At 31.5% G+C, this 22,790-nt stretch overlaps 3 protein-coding genes across 3 annotated transcripts; all 3 read right to left on the reverse strand.

Moving 5' to 3' along the window:
* Positions 1-3,218: 3,218 nt before the first annotated feature.
* LOC107619521 (uncharacterized) lies at positions 3,219-3,982 on the reverse strand. The gene has a single exon (XM_016321816.3). The coding sequence runs from the start codon at positions 3,761-3,763 to the stop codon at positions 3,407-3,409; it is 357 nt and encodes a 118-aa protein (XP_016177302.1). The 5' UTR covers positions 3,764-3,982; the 3' UTR covers positions 3,219-3,406.
* A 10,844-nt stretch (positions 3,983-14,826) lies between these two features.
* LOC107618521 (Major facilitator superfamily protein) lies at positions 14,827-18,834 on the reverse strand. Its single transcript, XM_016320615.3, has 9 exons — positions 18,436-18,834; positions 17,839-18,077; positions 17,600-17,664; positions 17,330-17,492; positions 16,672-16,820; positions 16,324-16,578; positions 16,068-16,236; positions 15,876-15,968; positions 14,827-15,682 (listed from the first exon to the last, which is right to left on the reverse strand). The coding sequence occupies exons 1-9, from the start codon at positions 18,662-18,664 to the stop codon at positions 15,380-15,382; spliced, it is 1,665 nt and encodes a 554-aa protein (XP_016176101.1). The 5' UTR covers positions 18,665-18,834; the 3' UTR covers positions 14,827-15,379.
* Positions 18,835-20,356: 1,522 nt separating this feature from the next.
* Positions 20,357-22,057, reverse strand: LOC107618673 (NAD(P)H-quinone oxidoreductase subunit, putative (DUF581)). Its single transcript, XM_016320799.3, has 2 exons — positions 20,750-22,057; positions 20,357-20,667 (listed from the first exon to the last, which is right to left on the reverse strand). Exons 1-2 carry the CDS (start codon positions 21,334-21,336, stop codon positions 20,583-20,585), a joined length of 672 nt encoding a protein of 223 aa, XP_016176285.1. The 5' UTR covers positions 21,337-22,057; the 3' UTR covers positions 20,357-20,582.
* Positions 22,058-22,790: the final 733 nt, after the last annotated feature.

A 22,790-nucleotide genomic window follows, 5' to 3' on the forward strand; every position in this document is an offset into this window, starting at 1 on the left:
TAATGGTTATATCTCTAATACTGAATCGGATATATTAAAATAACCATCCACATACCTAATGAAATGAACATTCGATATATCCATTATTCACATTGTTTAGTATTTTCATTATCTACCTATACTTTTCCTTTTGAAAAATGTTATGCCTTATGCAAACTTCCTTAAATACTACTCCCACCACTACTACTACTTCTAGGGTTCAAAGTTGTTTTTCTTGAATTCATATTATTGAATCTTATACTGTAGTCGTTGTGCTTGTTAAATATGATTTGAATGGGATATTTAATTTGTTACGTTCTATTGCATATTTTGATATGAAAACTTTCTTTGGCTCTCGCACAAAAAACAAACAAACAAAGAAACATGTGAGTAAGTTCGATAAGTATATTTAGATTTGAGACATGTCCAATATGCAAAACAAAGAAAACTCTAGATGGATTGGTTGGATTGAGAAAGTACCCGACACCCATGACCCAACCAGCAAACTCAGGGAGGGTAAGTGGTAACCATCTTCTCCTTCCTCATTAATGGAAATTAGTGCATCACACACATTTTAGCTATAGCGGTTAATGTTGTTAAGTACGAGGAGCGCATAAAATTAATTTCACATAAAAAACAAAAATATAAAAAATAAAAAATTTATAAAATGAAAAATCTATTAACTTAACATCTTAAAATTTTAAGTTTGATACGATATCTTTTCATTTTACATTTTGACATTAGTTAAAATTATTGGAATATCGATATACTTAATAGCTCAAATGGCATAGTCTCCCCATACTCAATTAAGAGGTTACGGGTTCGAGTCTCCTATCTTTGGTAAAAAAAAAAAAAGAAGTAAGAATAAATTATCATTTGTACCTGTAAAAGATACAGATGTTGACAAATGTACCCATATAAGAATAAAACGATAATTATAACCACAGAAGATGACTTTCGTGTGCCAAGAGCACCCGAACGTTGGTTACACAATTGGTTCGTTAAGGTATTTTTGGTACACGGAAACTAGCTTCCATAGGTACAATTATCGTTTTATTCTTATATGGATACATTTGTCAGCGTTTATATCTTTTATGGGTACAAATAGTAATTTATTCGTGAAAGTAATTAATAAGATGAATCATGAAGGAGAAAGAAGGGCGTTTGAAAAAGAGTTTCCACTAGCATTGAGACTAAGATTCTATTGACATCGTGTTTGGTATTCCTCAAAAGAAAAGGTATATAAGGATTTGTGGTCAACATTATTACCCTTGTTCCTTACGGAAAATCAATAACTTCTTTTACTACATGAAAGGTATATATGGTGTTGAAGAATCGAATTCCACGTGCTTAAGAGCTAGTGATGACCAACATTATTAGCTTGCCACCCAATTATGAGTTTATAATTCAATCAAATCTTAATTATATTAGTTGATTACAAATCAAGTACCACAATTCATACGCCATCCATCTTTATCCACAACCAAATTGGTGTTTTAGCCACTTGATATATGTTTCATTAATTACTTAATGGAACTTTGTTGATTAATTAATTGCATAGCTCAGCATGAAGAAATTAAAACTATCATCATATTAAGCTGCCAAGTTGCAATGAAGTCAACGTTCATATAATATGGTAGCAATATAATTGAGGGGGCCATACAGTGCAAAAGTTGACAGTAGATGTTATTTTATTATTTATATTAATTCTTGTATTTATTTTTCTTTTTTCTTAATTTAGTATTATAAAGATTTTGATTGAGTGTATATATGTCATGCATGACAAAAATATTAGCAGATCTATTATATAAGATTTTCTTCCTATAAATTTAAATTAATCGGCCTTTACATTTTATTTAATAATGGAAGAGAGAAAATTAAATGAAGTCAATGTATGAATAATTACGAGTATATAATAAATAAGGGTAATGTTAGGAAGATAATATTTGAAATTATTTTATATAATATAATATCTATAATTTTTATGCATAACATATATAATTATATATTTATTACATCTAAAATTGTATAATTATATTAATAATAATTAATAAATATTAAATAAGATAATTTTAAATTATTTGGACTAATTTGTTATTGTTTTTAAAATATAATATTTAATTATTTTATTAGTCTTTATAATTTTGATAAATTTATAATTAAGTCTTTATATATTTTTTTTAGTTGAATCTTTATATTACTTTTAGTTTTGTAATTAGACCCTTTAATGTCAAAAGTATTAAAATTAATAGAATATTTCTCTCAGAAAATATGTGATAAAAAATCTAATTAGACTCTTAATCGTGGATATCTTCAATTTGTAAAGAAATATTTTTTTAACTCTAATATTTTTTTATATTATCAATGACTTAATTACAAAATAAAAAATAGTATAAAAATCTATTTAAAATAAAAAAATAAAAATTTGATTATAAATTTAATAATTAAACCTAAATAATATTTCTCTTTTTCAAAGGTTAGGAAGTAGGGAGAATAGAATGGTTATAAATTACATCATAAACCTAACAATATACTTACTCTTGGTTAAATTGAATCTCACTTAACATGGAAAACAGGTTAGCTTAGTTCCCTCGGTTGTTTCGAGAAAAAAGAAAAGGAAATAATATATCTAGGCAAAAAAGTATTTATTTTTTGGATTTTGCTACGTGTATACTAAAATCAGCCACTAAACTCAGCCAACAATATAAAATATATGTTAGAATATAAATACACATTAAAAATAAATTAAATTACACATATATTTATACACAAATACATCTGATTTTGGTGTATAAATAGCATTTCTCTTATTTTTTATCTCTCTAAGAATGATTTCATGGTTTCCCATTTTCTGAGTGGACAATAAATTAAAAATAATGACTTTTGACTTCGTATAAAATTAATAATTACAAATTATTAGATAAAAATTTAATTGATTACTATAAATCATCTAATAATTGGTGAGACAAGTTTTTGTTAAATTAACATAAATAAAAAGAGAGGGATCAATGGAGCTGCAATAAACACGAAAAGTAATTAGGGAAAACCCAACCTTCCACTTCATCAGAGACACAATACCTTGTTTTTTAATCACCCAAATCAGCTTCTTAATTAATATATGACACAAAAAAAGAAAAAACTGATTGGACCGAGAAGCATCAAAATTGTTCTTCTTCTTCTTCACTTGTTCCCAGGTGTTGTACGTTTCCATCAACACAAAAACAAATTAAAGAGATCGATGACATAGAAGGATTAGCGGAATATAATTAATACCAAACTATGATCTGAAATAACAGCCACTGTACATGAAAATCAGAAAATGCTAAAATCTAAATATGAATTATTATTACTCCAACAAAAAGAAGAAAACAGAGCATGCTCTGTTTTGTTGTCGTGCGTGCATGCAGATGCAGAGTGCTCTGTTTGTTTAGTAGAGTGAGAAGGTGGAAGAATCACCGACTTGAGAAGTGGAGGTTGACCTGGAAATGGAATACTTCTTGGCGGAGGATGCCGGAGAAGTAGACAAGTCGCCGGACCTTCTCCTGAGCATCTGCCGCATGCCGTCGGCGACTCTAACGGCAGGGTTGGACTTGAACTTGCGGCAGAATGACATGTGAGCTTTGACAGCTTCATCGATGCCTCTGCTGACTTCGTCTCTGACTGCTTCTGAGCACAAGCCGCAGAGCCATTTGCCGTCGAACTTGGACTTGACTTGGGTGATGTAGTCTTGCGTGCAATCCTCTTTCAACCCACAACACTCGCATTTCACTGATTCTATCTCCATCTGAGTAGGGTGAAGGGTTTTGTTTGTTATGTTTGGTTTGTTTACTTCATGATTTTTGTGTTGCTTCAACAAGTAGGAAGTGTCTGTTGTTCGTTCAATGAGGCCTTTTTATTATGGTGCTGCGCTTTAGAGTTTAGAGAGAGAGAGAGAGAATGGCATAATTTGCTCCATGTTCTAAGGGACATCAGCAGTGGAAAATGTGACAACGGTGGTCGGAGGGGACCACCACCTTTCTACTCCTCAATTCTTTAATCCTCTTATTCATACCCCATTCAATTATGCTACTTCTACATAAAATATTAAGAGAGGAATGCTAGGGCAGTAATTTTTGTGATTTGTAGCCATTAAATAGTCATTAATGATGGTTTTAATGGTATGAGATTAGTGTGAAATTTCATCAAATGACTCACTTTTCTTTGCTGATTATATGCTGGCCAAAATTTAACAAAGTTGTTGGTCCCTAGACTTTTCTATATTAAAAAAAAGAAAAGTCTAGGGGCAAGCAACTTTTGTGTTTTTTGGCCAGCACTTAATCATCAAAACAAAAGTGAGTGATTTTTCACCATTAGATGTAATCTCACACCATTAAAAACACTATTGATGGCCAATTGATAGTTACAAAACACCAAAATTGCTGGCCCCTTAACATTTATCATAAAAAAAAAAAGTCAAATCGACCCTGATCTTTTTATTTGTGAACATTTAAATTTTTAAAAATTTAAAAATATATTTAAATTTCTGATTTCTTTAAAATTTAGACTTATTAATCTTTAAATTTAATTTGTCTAATTTTAAAAACTCTCACGTATACATCCGTATCAAGTAGGTCAATACAACAAGAAGCACATTTAATATTAAATATCTAAGTTTTGAAAAAGTCAAAAACTTAAATGTATTTTTAAATTTTTAAAAATTTAAATGTTTACAAATTAAAAGGTTAAAGATATATTTGTCTTTTTGTCTAAAATAATAAACTAATCATTTGTATAAAATATATAGAATAATATTCATTTTTCTTAATAACTGATTTTAATTTTAGTGTAAAGATAATATTTTTTTATATATTATCGTACTTCTTGTTTATTAAACCAGAAAACCGGGGAATCTTTCTTGATACCTCTATAATAATGTATGTATAACGGGGTGGGGCCACAAAGGAAGTGTGCCTTAGATTCTTCTTTTAACATTTTTACTTAATTTTCTATATTTCTTCTCACTTTGGGTAGTTTAATTAATGAGGTTAAGTTAAACTCATGACTTGCAGTTCTACTTTATCAACATATCAAAAAATCACTAGCATGATTATGCATATATAACTAAATATATATAGGTGGTGTAAGTCTTCTAATTACTTCGTTTTAAAGTGCTTCTTTTGGTTAATATATAAGATTTGAAATGTCTTGAATCTATCCATTTAAGGCTATTTTGACTTGGCTAGCAGGGTCTATTTATATGTTCCTCGAAAGGGAAAGAAAAACCGAGTGAAACTCAAAGCACATGGCAAGGTATGCATATAGCCATGAATGCTGAGTGATATAGTAATGATTTTTGCCATAATGATCCTTTTGATCCCTTTGGACCTTTGCTTGCTAAGGTAACAAAGTCACAATCAATACCAAGCAAAAAATAGTAATTCAAACCTTTATTGACCGTATCAACTCCAGTTAATATATCAAATAATAGCATGCAAATTTTTACATTTCAATACAATACCTTATATTCAATTCATGCTTAATAAAATGTGGCTTTGTTGTTGAAGATTTTAATACATGATTTTAATTTGTATTTTTCCTTTTGAAATATCTCACCTAAAGTATTTCAATAAATTATATAAGGCTAAAAAGTATTGATAATATATGAGTGCATACAAAAGCTAATTTTATACAGAACTATTAACCATGATTTGATCACTTTAACATTATTTGACAGTTGAATATGACACAAACAATAAATTAAAGAATAAAGTATCGTTTTTGTCCCCAACGTTTGGGGTAAATCCTATTTGTGTCTCTAACGTTTAAATCGTTCTATTTGTATCCCTAACGTTTGTAAAAGTGATTCAATGTTATCCTGCTGTTAATTACACATCATGAGCGCTTTAGTTTGAGTTTTAAAAATCTCTTCTTGCAGTTAGAATACAAATGTCTAGGATAGAATCGATGATCTACTCCGAAAATAGCTCATCAAATGTTGAAACTAATTCCTACAACATTTACATAATTTACTTTTATAGGGACATAATTGAATATAAACACAAATAGTGGGTATAATATTAAAATCGAATACATCCAAGTGAAACCTAATTGAGAATGAATATATCAAAGTGAGAATAATTGAAAAAATAATCTAATTTGTTAGCATAATTGATAGTAGAATAACATTGAATCACTTTTATAAACGTTAAAGATACAAATAGAACGATTTAAACGTTAAGGACATAAATAAAACTTACCCCAAATATTGGGGACAAAAACGATAATTTACTCTAAATTAAATGAATTGACTAAACACTGCTAGATTTTTGTATGGTGTTCAAAGTTGCAATAATAATACATCTACTCTCTAGCTTAGCTTGATACGTATGTTTCTACCAATAAAACCATTTCTCTTTTCTTTTAATTAAGTGAATAAGTCACGGGTTTCATTTCTAGTCACCAGAAAAACCTACATGCAATGTTGCATTTCTCCCCAACAAGGAAAACACACAACATTGCCCTTTTGTCTTAGCAAATTAGTCCCATTTATTCATCTTTGGATAAGTGGATATATATCAACCTTTAAAATTGATCTACATGGACACATGGAACACAATTTAATCACATGATTCTAATTTATTATGAGCTTATTAATCCACCATATTTGATCATTTTTAATTTTATATGACGCCACACTGACCATATCATAGCATCATTGAAAATAAAATTATTATTATGATTACACATTTGCAGTTCTAACAAAACTAAAATTAATGTAAACATTGTTATGTGTGTGTGGTGTGGGGGAAAGCATGGCTTAGCTTCCTTACTTTGATGTTGCTTTCACCTGCAATGTGGTATCCAATAATGTTGACTTAATTTCACAAGCAAATAGATTTGGACTTGTCAGAATTTAGTAGTGCTTGAGACGCGTGGAGAATCACCCTTTTCATGATCTCACAACCTTCATTTGTTTTTATTGCAAAATAAAATCAAGTCAAAGTCAGTTTTTGGTGTACCTTGGAAGAGGATGTACCTAATTGGACCACAGAACGTGCATGTTCTATTCAATGTTTGAAGCCCCTCCCCTGTGACCTAGATATCTGTTTCTGTAGTTTTTCGCTATAAGTTTCGATTTAGGTGGAAATTCAATTGCAATCGACTTTACATGAAATTGATATTTGAGGGCCGTTAGATAATTTGACTGATTTGACTAAATTTTCATCTAACAGCCTTCAGATATCAACTTCACGTGAAATCGACTTCACCTGAGTTTTCACCTTCGGTTTAACATTTATTATTTTCATTTCTTTCTCAAAACACCAATATTTTTTTCTATCAGTATTCATTAATTATGGTTATCAAAACAAAAACATAAAATATTGGTTTGAATTCTAATCTCTGGGAGTCAAATCTACTTCTTTTACGAGTATTAGTTTTACGTGCATTAATTTTTTCTTTGTTAGTAAAAAAAATCGCCAAATATGCAGAACCATAAACAATGCAAATGATAGTAAAATAATTTGATCATAAAATGAAATTAATGTACATTTCACAGAATTTCAAAATGTTTAACATACAAAGAATCTTCACAGAATTTTAAAAAATGTATAACCGCTAATTCATCAAAATAGTTTTATTTCGATCACGCTACACTTACGTTAATGTTTGCATATTTAGCATTCATTAATTGTCGCAACAATTAATGAATGCTAAATAAGGCAAGGTATAGTTGTTTTTGGCTGATTTTCTTTGGTTACCAAATATTTTCGATTTACATTAATTGATCTTAAGCACTAAATCTTTTTAGAAAATTCTAGTACCTTTGGGTTTTAATATTACCACATTGACATTGAAATGATGAATATAAAGAATGAGAGTGATCTGATCATGAAGGGCCAGATCATTATTAAGCCACAAAAATTAAAGTAGTTAGGTTCATTACATGAGAAGCATCATAAATCATAATTGAGATTTGAGAGGGCTAACTTCTCAAAGAAATAATTCCACATATTAGGTAATAATTTTAGGACCACATTTGTTGTCCAAAGCCTAAGATATGGAATCACATTTTTTTTTATTAGATGGGTCTCAGCTTGGTAGGATTATATATTAATTTTAGTTGACACAATTGAGAGCACCTAATAGCAAGTAAAAATTCGTTGTAAAAGGACACAACAAAATTATTAAATAAATGTCCATGTGAGTCTTTAGCCATGATTATCCCATTACTATATATGAATTACATAATATCATCATGATGTGCAGTAATAACAAAATGGTAATGTTAAAGAAAAAAAAAAGTTAAATTTGCTTTATTTTTAATTTATTAATTTTAAAAATAATTAATAAATATTAAATAAGATAAATTTTGATTATTTTTTACTATTTTTTTTGTTATTAAATATTTTCGATAACCAAATATATTGTTCCAATCCTTAACTACTATTCTACTAGATATATATGTATTTGTGACAAAAAGGTTTAACAGAAGCTTGGGTATAATATTATGCATATAATATTACTTGTACGTATTATATATATTATCAAGCTAATAATTCAGAATCCATAGTTTCAAGAAATTAAAATATATATTAGATGGAACATGAGTTTCCCTCAACAAAGTTAAGCATTTTGGAACAGTTAGTATTTCATAATGAAGACAAATCATAGATAGGAGCCACTCAAATAAAGATTTCTAAAACGTCTTTTTTTAAAAATATTTTTTAATAATTAAAATTTAACATATATAATTAATTAAATCATGTTATTTTTGTCAAAATTAGGTTAGACAAATTGATTTAACTGAAAAAATGGCGAATCAAATTTTGAACTGGTATAAATTAATATTATTATTTTTTAAAAAATAACTACAATACTTTTATTATAGAAAATAATTAAAATACTCTTATTATATATTTATATATATATATATTAATTTTAAAAATTCTAAATCCTAATTCTACGATAGAAAAATAAAGGACTAAAATTTAGGATTCTCAAAATTAATATATATAATAAAATTATTTTAGTTATTTTTTATAATAAGGTATTGTAGTCATTTTCTATAAAAAATAATATTAATTTAGACCAGTTCAAGATTTGATTCACCATTTTTCGGTCAAATCAATTTGTCTAGTCTAATTTTGACAAAAATAACACGATTTAATCGATTATATGTGTTAAATTTTAAGTATTAAAAAACATATTTATAAAAAAACGTTTTTAGACATGTTACAATCAAGAAACTGTAATCTAGAGATGAAACCAAAGTAAGGATGGGAGCATGCAAATTAAATAATTAATCAAGTTAATTAAGCTTGTTTGCATATATGATCGAATGTTTGGTTACTTTGTTGAGAAGCGAGGGAGGAGCATCCAAATTATGAATTGGTCCACATAAAGAAGAAGCCAAGACGATTTCATTGATTCCAAAACAAGGGGTAGTTTGTCTGGTAGGTGTAGCACAACTACAAGGACTACATAATGGTGTGTCTAAGTAATGTTTTCGAGTCACAAGCTACTTACACCATTAACACTGCCATCACAAAATCTATGATAGAATTTATGCAACTAGATAAGGTTAAAGGTTGTAGGGAATTTAATTGTTAATGTCTCCATTTTACTCTATATGGCAAACTACATTATTCATTATTACTCCAAGCCTATAATATTTAAAGTAATTATTACTTATACAATCACGCACTTCATCTTTTGTCAATTCATTTGAATTGAACATTTTGCGGCTATGGTCGGTTTCTTTTACATTTATCTAAATTGTATTATTATATATTCCTTTCCGAAAACCCAACAAGTTTTATATTCTATGCTTTTTGTTTGTGTGCTTTGTTACTTGTTTGTTGTCCCATATGATCCAATAATATTATTGTGGATATGTTCAAATCCCTCATGCAAAAGGGAAAAGTGAGTCTAACCCTTAAACACTTTTAAGGGTTATGTGAATATGGAAGTAATGTGTTTACAAAAATATTATAAGGCAGATAATAGACTATCCCATTGTTGTTGTTGAGTTTAGAATTCCGAATGATAAATGATTTGTTCTCCGATCTAGGGCTGGCAATGAGTAGGGTAGAGTAGGGTTTGGACTCTACCCTAACCCTACCCGCGAGTTGAAAATTTTATTAAAATTTTATCCTACCTTACCTGCGAGTTGAGAATCTCTCAACCCTAACCCTACCCTACCCACAGAAATATCAAATTTTTTCAAAGTAAATATAAAATTCAACAATTTCAAATTTTATACATATTAATAACATAAAAAATAAAAAACTAATGCTCTAAATTAATAAATTAACTAACTAGTTTAGTAGTTGTTCATTTATTGTAAGTCGTTACATAAGTGAGGTTATGAGTTCAATTCTTACTTTCTTCACTATATACTTATTTTTTAATAAAATATGTGTTGGTACACCCTAAATCCGTATCCTACCCTACCCGTAGGCATACACAGACCGTACCATACCTTACCCGCAGCAGGTCGGGTGGCCTACCCTATCCGAACGGGTTGGACTGAGTTGGATACCCGCGGGTAGGGTATAAATTGCCAGCCCTACTCCGATGCATATCGATAGTGCATACAAAATCTAGCTAAGAAAATGTGATTGGCTGCTTAATATAAATTATTCATCACATGGCATTACCCTAACTCATTTTGTATTGAATTGAATCTGTGTTATTAGTATTCATTTTTATTTGGACACCAAATTAAATCATTTTTTATATTTCAAGAAAAAAACAAAAATACATGTACCATATTTTTTGAAAAAAAATAATTTATATGGATTATTAAGTTATTTTTATTTCTCATTTTATGTGGACTATTTCCCTAGATATGTGCTGTAGTCCTATATATATGTGTGTGTGTTTTGTTGAGAGTTGATGAGTCAATGATTTCTCACATGGGACTTGTTTGGAAGTATGTTGAAGCATTTGTTGGAAGTTCAAAAATTTAATGGCCTTCACATGGCAACCCACATGGCACTTACCTTCCTAATGTGGACACATTCTTCTTTTGTTTTCCCTACTCAACCACTAATCATCGCTTAATCAATCATTTAGCACTTGCTAACCAATACTTTCTATTTCATTCTTATGAACTAATCATTGTTATCTTAACACGCTCTATATTTGAAAGCCATTCATTGAAATTGATTAATTAAGTTTTTCATATAGCTAGATGGAGATGATAATTATTCATTGCAAAACTCCAAATCAATGACCATTATACTTTAATTAATATCTGTGGCTCTGCCTAATCCTATCATCATTAGCAATCTTATTATTGTCTCTCAAAAATTATAAAGGCAGCAACCAATCAACCACCTCCACAGCAAAGGTGCATGTATGTAGAAAAATTATTTATATGTTCTATCAGTTTTCCTTTTTTATTTTTCATTTTTTGTATGATTTTAATGTTACGTGTTTAAATGTAAAATTGATTACGAATGCAATTATAGATTAAATTTCTTATATTACACTCTCTAGATAATAAGACTATTTTTTGAGCTCTGCACTAATACTAAATATTTGTGCATTGAATTATTTTATTTTATTCAGTAAGTATTATTTTTTATCTTTGATCATTTATTTAAAAGTCCACCGAATTAATTGAATAGTTGGAGATCGGTTAAAATTTTTCGAATTGTAAAAGAATTTTTTGTTTTTTAAGCAAATAAATAAAGACCAAAAATAATATTTATTATATTTAATTTTAGAATAAAATATTAAATTAGTCCCTTACGTTTAGGCGTAATTCTGTTTTGGTCTTTAAAATATAAAATATTCTATTTGAATCTAAAAAAATTTTATTTAACTTTAATGTAGTTCCACCGTGAGGTCATCAAAATTAAATAAATAATAGAATATCCTACATGAATACATTTATTTATCATTCTTCTTACAATTTAAATGAAATATTTTTTAAAGAACTAAAGAGAATGACAAATAAATGTACCGTTGCATTCACGATTGATTTTATATCTCTGAAGCTTGTACTTATTTTTCAAATTATCGATCTTGTTCTTATACTGCTTTATGTATGACATTCTGTTAATTATTCAACTTTGACCTCACGATGAAACTATATTAAAATTAAATAAAACCTTTTTTTATTCAAATAAAATATTTTAAATTTTAAAAGCTAAAACAAAATTACGTTAAAATATAAAAGGTCAATTTAATACTTTACTCTTAATTTTATTTTTCAAAAAATCTTGTGTGGCAAGCCAAGACTCCTGACATTAAATTAAAGAAAAAGTCTTCGAAAACGGTTATCATCTTTCACTGACCAATGAGATTTATTGAACCAATAGCTTCATCGAATTGAGAACAAAATCCAAATGACCTTTTAGACATTATTGGCTCTGTAACTGTGTATCACTGATTTACTTTATTATGTGGGGGCAGTGGGGGCATCTTACATATAATGTGAATAATAGTCCGTAGAAAACAACAATAAAGAAATGACAAAAAATCTAGGTGGTGATGAAACTATTAATTAAGTCAGAACATTTATTTTCCTTTTCTTAAGGTTCATCAGTAGTGGGGCACATACCTACAAGTATTTTATTAGGGCATTCGTGATCATTTTGTTATTATTATCAATCTGTCGCTAATTATTATCTGAAATATTATTTATGGGTATTAGTAACCATATTCAATCATATGTGAGGAATCTCAACTGGCAATACCTAAAAAGTAAAATAAACTAACGAAGCTGCATGAAACAACCTAAGTAACGACATAATTAATAGTAGTTAATTGATTTATATAGAGAAGAACTGAAATGCTTGCTTAATTGTTCATGCATACATAGTATATATATGTAGTTCAAATTGAATCCATCGTTATCTGTATACAAACTCAAAAGATCTAAGAAGATATTATCTTGTGTATTGGTGGCATTATTAGTTCTTATGATTTGACGCATTATCAGAATCCTTTGGCCCATGATACAGTTGCATAATAATAATAAGGTGGAAACTCAGGTGCACTCGACTTCACGTGAAGTTGATACTTAAGAACCGTTAAATGATTTGGTTGATTTGACTAAATTTTCATCTAACAACTCTCAGATATCAACTTCATGTGAAGTCAACTTCACCTGAGTTTTTACCTAATAATAATAATAATAATAATAATAATAATAATAATAATAATAATAATAATAATAATCTGAAAATAAATGCCACATTATAACAACTTGACTAAACCTAGAAGATGGGATTTCTACAGCTGGCATTTCCCCATCAATAAGGATATTAAACATGTTATATATCTCATTGAGGTCTTTTGAATTTGAATAAAAAAAAAAATAAAAAGAGGCAATGCCTTTTTCTTTATGATATATAAGAATTTATGTTATATATGATACTTTCTCTGTCCATAACATTTTCCTTTTTCTTTCATCTATATATATTCTATGAGGAATGCTAGGGGCCATCAATTTTAGTGTTTTGTAACCATCAATTGGTCATCAATAGTATTTTTAATGGTGTGAGATTACATCTAATGTTGGGAGATCACTCACTTTTGTTTTGATGGTTAAGTGCTGGCCAGAAAATACAAAAGTTGCTGGTCCCTAGACTTTTCCTTATTCTATTTGTATTTATCAGATTGAAATGGTGGAGTGTATGAAATTACATTGTCATTAAAACACTATTAGATGGATGAATAAAAATCTATAAAAATAGGATCATGCATGCAGAGACAGAGACTCAATGCTAGTTGTGAAATTAGAAGAACACCATGCATGCATGGTAAATATATATGTTGCAAGAAGATAGTGCATTATTTTGTTTAGGCTAATGATGGTGATAATGGTAACACATATGTGAATAATGTTGAAGCAAGAATGGCATGGCTTGGAAGTAGGACCCAAGATGTGAAGAGAGAGTGGAGAATGACAAAGCAGAATGAGACCCACCATGTGCAAGTGCAACACTGACTGTAACATCCACCACCCGCCACATGAGAACCAATGAAAGCCGTCATATCCAAAACTACGTGCGCTCTTCCTTCTCCACATTTTAGATATACAATTTCATCTACTTTTGTTTTATTTTTTGTCATCTTATTGTTTCATCACAAAGTTGGGTGCATATTCCTCGCCATCTTTTTATCTTTCACCAAACATATTATAACATAAACACGACAAAAGGATACCGTCTAAGAGTTCGTGTAAATCGTGCATTGTATTGTATTATTGTTCAATCGGAATAACATATATAACGGTTGTTAAAGTTTGTTTGGATAGGGGATTAGGAAACAGTTCGTATTCCATAAATATTTTCCATTTGGTTCCTTGGCTCTAGATTTTATCTCATTTTATAGGTGAAAACTCAGGTGAAGTCGACTTCACTTGAAGTTGATATCTGAGAGTCGACTTCACGTGAAGTTGATATCTGAGAGCCGTTAGTCTCTCAGATATCAACTTCAAGTGAAGTCGATATCTGAGAGCCGTTAGTCTCTCAGATATCAACTTCAAGTGAAGTCGACTGCAACTGATTTCCACCTATTTTATATATGTTCTGTGTTAATATAGGAAAGAGAACATGGACGAGAAAATGTTGCAAGAAAGCCATATATATTAACAACCAACCAGTTGGACACAATTTTAAAAAGTTTTAACCAATTCTTGGCGACACAAAAATTTTAATTTTACAGTAGGAATGAAACAAAAACAGAAAAGATAAATACTCACGTTTAATGCTATAATTTTATTCATGTGAAGTTATTATTTAAAAACTATAAAATAATTTGATATGTTTAACTAAATTATTATTAAATAACTCTGAATTATCAACTTAACTTTACATGAAGATGAAGATAACTGGGCACTTAATTAAGGAACTCTGAACTCTCGGACCAATTCAATTTCAATACATCGTTTTTAGAGAATCCTTTTATGTAGAGAGTATTTGTTTCACCCTTTTTTTTTGGGTTTTTTTCTGGACATTGAGAACGTTAAATAAGCATCAGCACACGGCCAGGGATATTACTACTCACTATATACAGCACATGTTGTGAATCAAATTTCACTTTATAGGGGAAAAATAAAAATCCTACAGAAACACTACAAGCTACAAGGAATTAAAAGGCTAGGTACCCCATAATACTTCTGAAGCAAATTTCGCTTTGTCGTGAGAACTGAGAAGCACTGCTGTGCCACTCCACAGCACCGGAAGTGAAGACTTGTTGGTTGGTTAAGAAATGTGATATGAATTGTGATTAAGGAACTTGAAATGCTATTTTTTTCCCCTCTCAAAATCAGTCATGTTTAGTTCTGAGTGAACTAACAAAACGAGAATATGGGTGGCAACTTTATCCTCATGCTATATGCAAAACTCCGGGTGTGTATGCGTGTATGAACAAAGCCAGTGGCAAACAACCACCGCGAGAATCAATTAGACTTCATCTCGACATCGGCATTATTGTCCTTCAGATTTTCATCAGGATTATCCCCGGGGAGGAGGCCAAGAAGAGGCAAGGGTAATAATGAGCTGAGGTTGCAAATGATTATCAGAGATGCCAAGTTATCAAATTTGTCTTTGGTAATTCCAAATACTTGAGTCAGGCCTGCCCCTATCAATCCCCCAAGAACGCTCCCGCCGTTAGATACTGACATCAGAGTTGCAAAAAGGGTCGCCTCCATTCCCTCAGGACATAACCTTGCTGCTAGAACAAGAACGGGCATGAAGGAAGCCTGAAATACACAAGTAGTAAGATCAAATAGCCTTAATATATAAAATTACATTAAACCACATTAGACTTCAGCTGCAGTCGTAGAACAGATTTCCAGATCAAATAATGAAAGACAATCGAAATTCGAAACTTATGAAACTTCATTATTTGAATAAACACACAGGAACTAATTAATGAATGAAGATAATGATAACCTGACTTAAAACAGTGAGAATTAATGAATCCCCAATTGCAAACCACTCATCACTTATTCCAAACTTCCGGTTTAATCCAGTGACCAGGAGAACCTGACAAGAGAGGTTAAAGACAACGTATAGATATTTAGAACAGTATTCTAAAAATTCAGATTAACAACATATAAAGATTTCTTGAAATATAAAAGTAACCTGGGTCATCCCAAGAGCTGAACCAAAAATGGTAGTTGCAAGGAATATTTTACGCAAAGGCACACTCTTCAGAAATCCGTTATAAAGTCCAACACCAAGCAAAGATGCGATGGAGGTAACAAGCTTTACCCGTCCTAAAAACTCGGGGGTAAAACCAAGAGAATTCGTGCTGAAAAGGGTAACAAAAAATATTCAAGATGAAAGAAAGTGGCATGTGCAGATAATGTTCAAAAGGATAATGATCATATTTACATACGTAAAGAAGAACATTGCAGAGTCAGACTGTGGAGTTGCTTGCCACAAGAAAATAAACAATGTGGGAAGAAGGACACCAGGCTGTCGTACAGTACCCCACAGCTGAATAATGTTCTGCTTTGAACTTTCCAAAAACTCAGAACTGGCAAAAGGAAGACTATTCCCTCTTACTGTACTGAGCATAGGTTGTTCTTTTACAAGAACCGCAACTGCAGATGTTATCAGTGGAAGCAATGCTGTCACACCAAAAACAAACCTGGAACATTATATACTTATTAGAAAAACATAAAATAAAAATTGTATACTGCTATCAATAAACAGAAGCGCCTTCAATCACTTCTTTCAGTACCTTACTCCATAAGTATCCACCAATGACCCACTGAAATAGGAGCTTACAATTCCACCAAAAGCTGAAGAACCCCAACACAAAGACTGAAGAGATCCCGAGGTGCTTTGTGACTCACCACGTGCCCTCTCCACAACCATTGAATCTACAACCTAAAGCATAAATTTAGTTTCTGACATAGTTCTCCGGAAAATTTCAATTCATAGAAGACGCTAAAACACTAAAGCCAAAATACCAGAGACAAACTAAAATGCTTCTAACATTGGGACAGAAGAGACTGAAATGGTGGGTTTATGAGATGTGACGTTGTATTTGTTCCTGAAGCACATTAACAGAGCTAACAGTATGACTACAGTTGTTAGTTAGTTTCCGTTCTTGAAGCACAGTGACAAAGTTCGCATTATATTTTTAATAAATCTGGTTCAAAAACAATCTTTTTAAGGGCTAAGTTGGCTTGTTAAGGTCATATAAAGTTCTAAATTATCCCACTAAACAATTTTTCGTGTTGTTACTCCTGTCCCCAAAGTCCTTTACCATGATATACCTATTGATACAGGAACATACAAAGTGTAGATAACTACAGCAGAATAAGGAGTACTCTTCCTAAGTAATAAATAATCCACAAAAGGTACCTTTAAATCACTAAGCAGGAATTACTCACCACGTCTGAGAAGGCAACAGAAAGAGATCCAATAAGTGTGCAAAAAGCAGCGCCATATTTGCTGTCAACAATGGTAGCCATCAAGCTCCATGAGAGTGCACCGAGCAACCCAGACAGAACTAGGTATGACCTCCTTCGATAACCAAAAAGTGGGACAGAATCACTGCGAGCAAAATTAACAGATTTAGTTCCATGGAGATATACAAAAAGGAAAACACAATGAATTGCCCACTTAAGTAGGAGGGAAATAAGGATGCAGTTAGAACTTACCTAATAAAACCGTATAGAGGTTTGACGAGCCATGGTAATGCAGAGAAACCAGAAATCACAGCTGTCTAGTGAATATATAGAAATTGTTAGATCCTTCAAATACTAATGTAAAACTGATTCAATCCCACCACCCTCCAACAAAGATTAGAATTTAAGCAAATACATGTGTTGTTTCTACATTTGATCCAAGCAAGGGCTCAAACTTAATTGATTACACCCCTTCAACTAAGAAGACATACCTCAGCAGGATCCAGATGTAAATCATCCTTTAGAAAAAAGTTGACAGCCAGCCTTGCAAGGCCTAAAACACCTTGAACAAAGTATACCATAGCGACGGCGATGTTATCCGGGGATAAGTCTACACCAAACAATGTGATGTTTCTCATACGGTATTTATTCTTTCTAGGAACACTTGTTTTACTATTGGAGCAAGCTTCCAGATCTGTCTCGGTTGTTAATGTATCCCCTTTTCCTGCACCTGCATCAATCGTGCACAAACAAGCACAAGCAGAATACACTAATTAAAACAAGCAATCATAACAATGCAATCAACCGATCAGTGTCAGCTAATCCTTAAAATTCAGCATAATCTAAATACTAATATTGGTTGGCAGAAATGGTTGAACTAAGAACTGTATTCAACGACCACATAGAAACTTTATCTACAGTATCAATTTCCCTCTTTTCACTATGCTATCATCAATTAGCAATGAAATATACTAAAATCTAGCTCGAATTTCGTAAGGCGGAAACTTTTCGAACCAAGGAATAACTTTAACCTGAATTTCCACAATAAAAAGAGTATAATCAGAAATTTCGCGGTGGAAGAAGCTTACCAGTTCGGGAACCCAATAAAGACTCGGCATCGTCGCTGCCAAGGCGGAGAGAGGACCCTGACCTCGAAACGGTGACGGACATTTCAGTCTCCGGGGGTTTCCGACGCGTTCTCCGGCGGAATCGCGGTGGATGAGCGGGGCGTGTGGAAGAGGAGAAAGAAGTGAAGGAATAAAGGGGAAATTTGGAGGGCAAAAAGGGGATTAGAGATAACATATATACGGATGACATTATTATCAGTATTAAATTAAATTAAATTAAATTAAATTAAGGTTCAAATTTCAAAGATGTTCATGACGGTTTTTTTCTTTCTTTTTGTTTTTTTTTTCCCCTATTAGTATTCTTCGTTGGTTTCTTTTCCATTTGAGTTCAGTTCAGTTTCGATATGAACCCATGAATATGATAAGAAGATAAGGGTATGTTCTAGGGCCTTCTATTAGTTCAAAGTCTCTTGGGCTTGAGAAAGAAAAGAAATAACCGGTTGTGAGATGGGTTTGAAATCACTGTCACAAAGAGGTCCAAATCAGCATAAACAATTATTTAATGAAAGAGAAATATTAAGTCATTAATATTTCTTAATTTTATTTTATTTTTGGACCAACATTAGTAAACTCTTTAAGGATAATGCGGTTAATGAAAATAAGTAATAATAAAAATAAGACTTAGGATTATGCTTTATATTTATCTTGACCTCCCCGGTGGGAAAAGGAAATTAACAAAAGAAGGTAACTAATATTTTACTAGTTATTGTTTCGTTAGTTTTTTTCTTTAAACAACCAAAAACGGGTCCTGTTACGAATTTACGTTAGTTTTTGTCTGTTTAGAAAATGGCACAGAATCATTCCACTGAATAAACTCAGTAAGCTGCAGCTGAGGTACAGCACAGTTAGTATACCTATCCGTCTTATACGATGCTATATCCGGATTCAAATTCTAGTTGGGGCTAGTTGTTGATTTAAGAACCCATGATACTTGTGGTAGTGTGTATGAGTGTGTTGTGTGTGTAAAACATGGGTGTAATATCTAAGATTGGGGGCTGTCCAATCCACTTGACAAAAAAAGAAAAAACTAAGTAAGCTATTCTCTCGTAAAGCTTGATGCAAGTGTTCTATATTCTCAAGCGATGATATAATGTTAATGTTATATATGTATATGTTATATATTTATATAAAAATATATTTTAAGTAAATGTTGAATTAAGGACCTCTCACTAAATGTAAAAGATCTTTAGTCACTAAAAGAAGATGATTAATTAATAATTTAATATTTTTTTTACATAAAAATCAGTTATATTTTAAATTATCATCAACTTTTATAATAATATTGCATCTTTTTTGTAACTCACAGATAAGATCGAATACCCACAGATTAATAACGGATAGAATTAGGGTTGAAATATTCTCATCCTGCAAGACACAAGTAGAATTAGGATCGGCTCCAAATCCTATCCTACTCTACTTATTACCATGTAGTTAATATTTTTGAACAATGTGTAAACAATGTAAATTAATAGGGTTAAAAGAGTAAATTTAATTAGTAGCATTAAATTAAAGTGTAGTGTATTTTTATTTAATTGGTAGTTGTTCATATTGCTTAAGATAATCATTGTTTACCTAGTACTCCCCTTACATAAATATCTAACTATATGCTACTACATAAATGAGAAATGTTTATTGCTTAATAATATGACAACTATCTCTCATCCTATAATTTTTTTCTAGCGAAATAAACATCCACCATAAATCTAGCTAGGTACCAAACAATTTGAAAAGAAAAGAAACTACCGAAGATGATGTCATTGGTTGTATATGTGAGTGATCATATTGTTTGTTATTCACCTTATTATTACTGTAGTGTGTAGAATACTTTATAAAACAAAGACAGCAGAGACTAGAGTGTAAGGTGAAGCCATAGATAAGAGTATAACACAATAATCATCACTACCATATTTGAATTGAAGGACAAAAATTGTGGCAAGCCAAGCAATCCCCTAATTCATGATTTCAACAAAAATAACCTCTAACTTTTTAATTCAAACCCCCAACTCTATTTTCTACAGATACAATTTCTATATATAGTTTCAACCTAGAAATTAAAACTGAAAATGGAAGAGGAAGTTGATTATTATTGATGGTTGAGAGTTGAGGAACTAAGTCCCATAAACAGCCTCTTCAGCTTCCTCCATCAGCATCCCCTGGTAACGGCATTCATTGCTGCAAAATGCTCTCTCACCCCTGAACATGGATTGAATAACTAAATCACTTGGCACAGTAAACTAAAGCAGTAGTTGTAATCAGCATTAGACATATCACATACCTGTACATGTAGATGTCTTTACCATGCCCAAGATTCTTGTTGCAGAGAAAGCAGACAGTGAGAAAAGAGTGAGAAGGATCAAGCTTGGGTGAAACAGAAGGGGTACTCTGAATGATGCAGTTACCGAATATGTGAGTGGTCCTTGGGTTAGGACCATGGCAAATCACGCGTGTGTAGTCCTCAGAGAGTTCCATCAGTTCCAACTCGGTGGCAGATACACACCCTTTGAACACCCTCTCACCTTCTGGTGGTAAGGGAGGAATCTGAATCTTCAGCTGTGAACCAAACACCACCATTCTTGCTTCTGCTGTTTCATCAAGAAGGGCAACACCAACGCCTTTTGAATCCAACTTTTCAGAATAACAACAACGCTTCTTGTTGTTCTTGTTGTTGTTGTTGTTGTTGTTGGTTTCTGACCAAAAGGGGTTCTTCTTGAAGCCCGAGAATGGCTTGCTGTCAAGTATGGAGGTTGGGCTCATCATCATGCTCTCTGTTTCTTGGAACACTCCCTTTGATGTGAAAGAGCTGAAGAAGGAAGATGATGAGGATGATGATGTGAGCTTCTTTTGTTTCTCAGAATCTGCCATCACTGATCGCTAGCTAGTTACGTTGTTGCTATGGACGATTCAGCATAGCTTGCTTTTATATCACCAAGACACTGGCATGAATGAGTGAGCATGAATTCGATGACTAAATAAGCAAGACGAAAGCTTCACTGAAAAACTGGTACAGAAAGGTGAAGAAAACTTAGCTTAAACCTCTGTAACCTCCATCAGAGAATAGAATTAGAGTGAGTGGTGATGATGAAGACGTGCATGCATCACAGCATGAGAGAGCAGAGTTTGTGAGTTTGTTCCTTCTTTTGGGTACCCTTTATTTCTCGCTTTCAACACTTGCAAATTATTACCTTTGCTATTGCTAGTAACACCAAAAACCCACTGGTCCCTATAACACAAAGTTGGTGACTTTTTCTTTCTGGCTGTTTATTTGGGCACTAGTTCAATGTTCCATCATGAGCACCCCCTGAAAAATTGGCAGAGCAGAGAGAAAGCGGTTTGGTTCGTTGGTGGGTTCTTTGTAAAATCTCAGCTAGCAATGGCTATCTTTATCTCTCTCTCAATAATATGTATTCAGCATTGTACACACAACACACTTATTAGCTTGATCTCAAAAATAATTTATATTTAAATTCATGTTTCAAACAGTGATTTTGGTAGGGCCAAGCTAAGGTTGTTGTTGAGCTAGTGGGAGTTCACGGATCGGAGCCATCATTCCATAGAGCTATTGCATCCCATTCCCATCATGTATGCCTCATTGTCCTTCCTGCGTCACCTTAATAATAGAGAAATATTATTTTTACACTAAAATCAATCACCAAATAATTATTTATATTAGTAACTGATTTTAGTAACTAATCTTAGTGTATACTTATTATAGTCTTTAATAATATTATTGATAATTTCCTTTATTAAGTTTAGGAGTGAGCACGGGTCGGTTTAATTCGGATTTATAGTAAAATTAGAATCGAACCGATCAAAATGTAATTAGTTCGATTTGGTTCGGATTTATATTTTTTTGTACATATATCCGAACCAAAACAAACTGATTAAAAATAGATTGATTCGGTTCGAGTAATTGGGTACCCGATGACTTTGAATTCAACAAGTATAATAAACATGTAACATCAATAAAAATAATCCAAACATGTTAAATATCAAATACATTAAAAACTAAACTCATTAAAATCCAAACAAATTAATAATGAATAATCATTGTCTAATAAAAAAGTCATATATATATATATATATATATATATATATATTTTATTTAATTAATATATAATTAGATTCGCGGGTTGGTTCGGATTCCGCACTTCTAAAACCGATACTCAAATCAATCACTAACAAAAACCATCGATTTGGTTTGAATTGAACTCGATTACTCGTTGATTTCAGAACCAATTTAATTTCAGAACCAATTTAATTGGTTCTGTTTGGGTTTGGGCGGGTAATACCCGTGTTCACCCCTAATTAAGTTCCTT

The sequence above is a fragment of the Arachis ipaensis genome, chromosome B9 (assembly GCF_059453495.1).
Source record: "Arachis ipaensis isolate K30076 ecotype BB chromosome B9, ASM5945349v1, whole genome shotgun sequence".
NCBI lineage: Eukaryota > Viridiplantae > Streptophyta > Magnoliopsida > Fabales > Fabaceae > Arachis > Arachis ipaensis.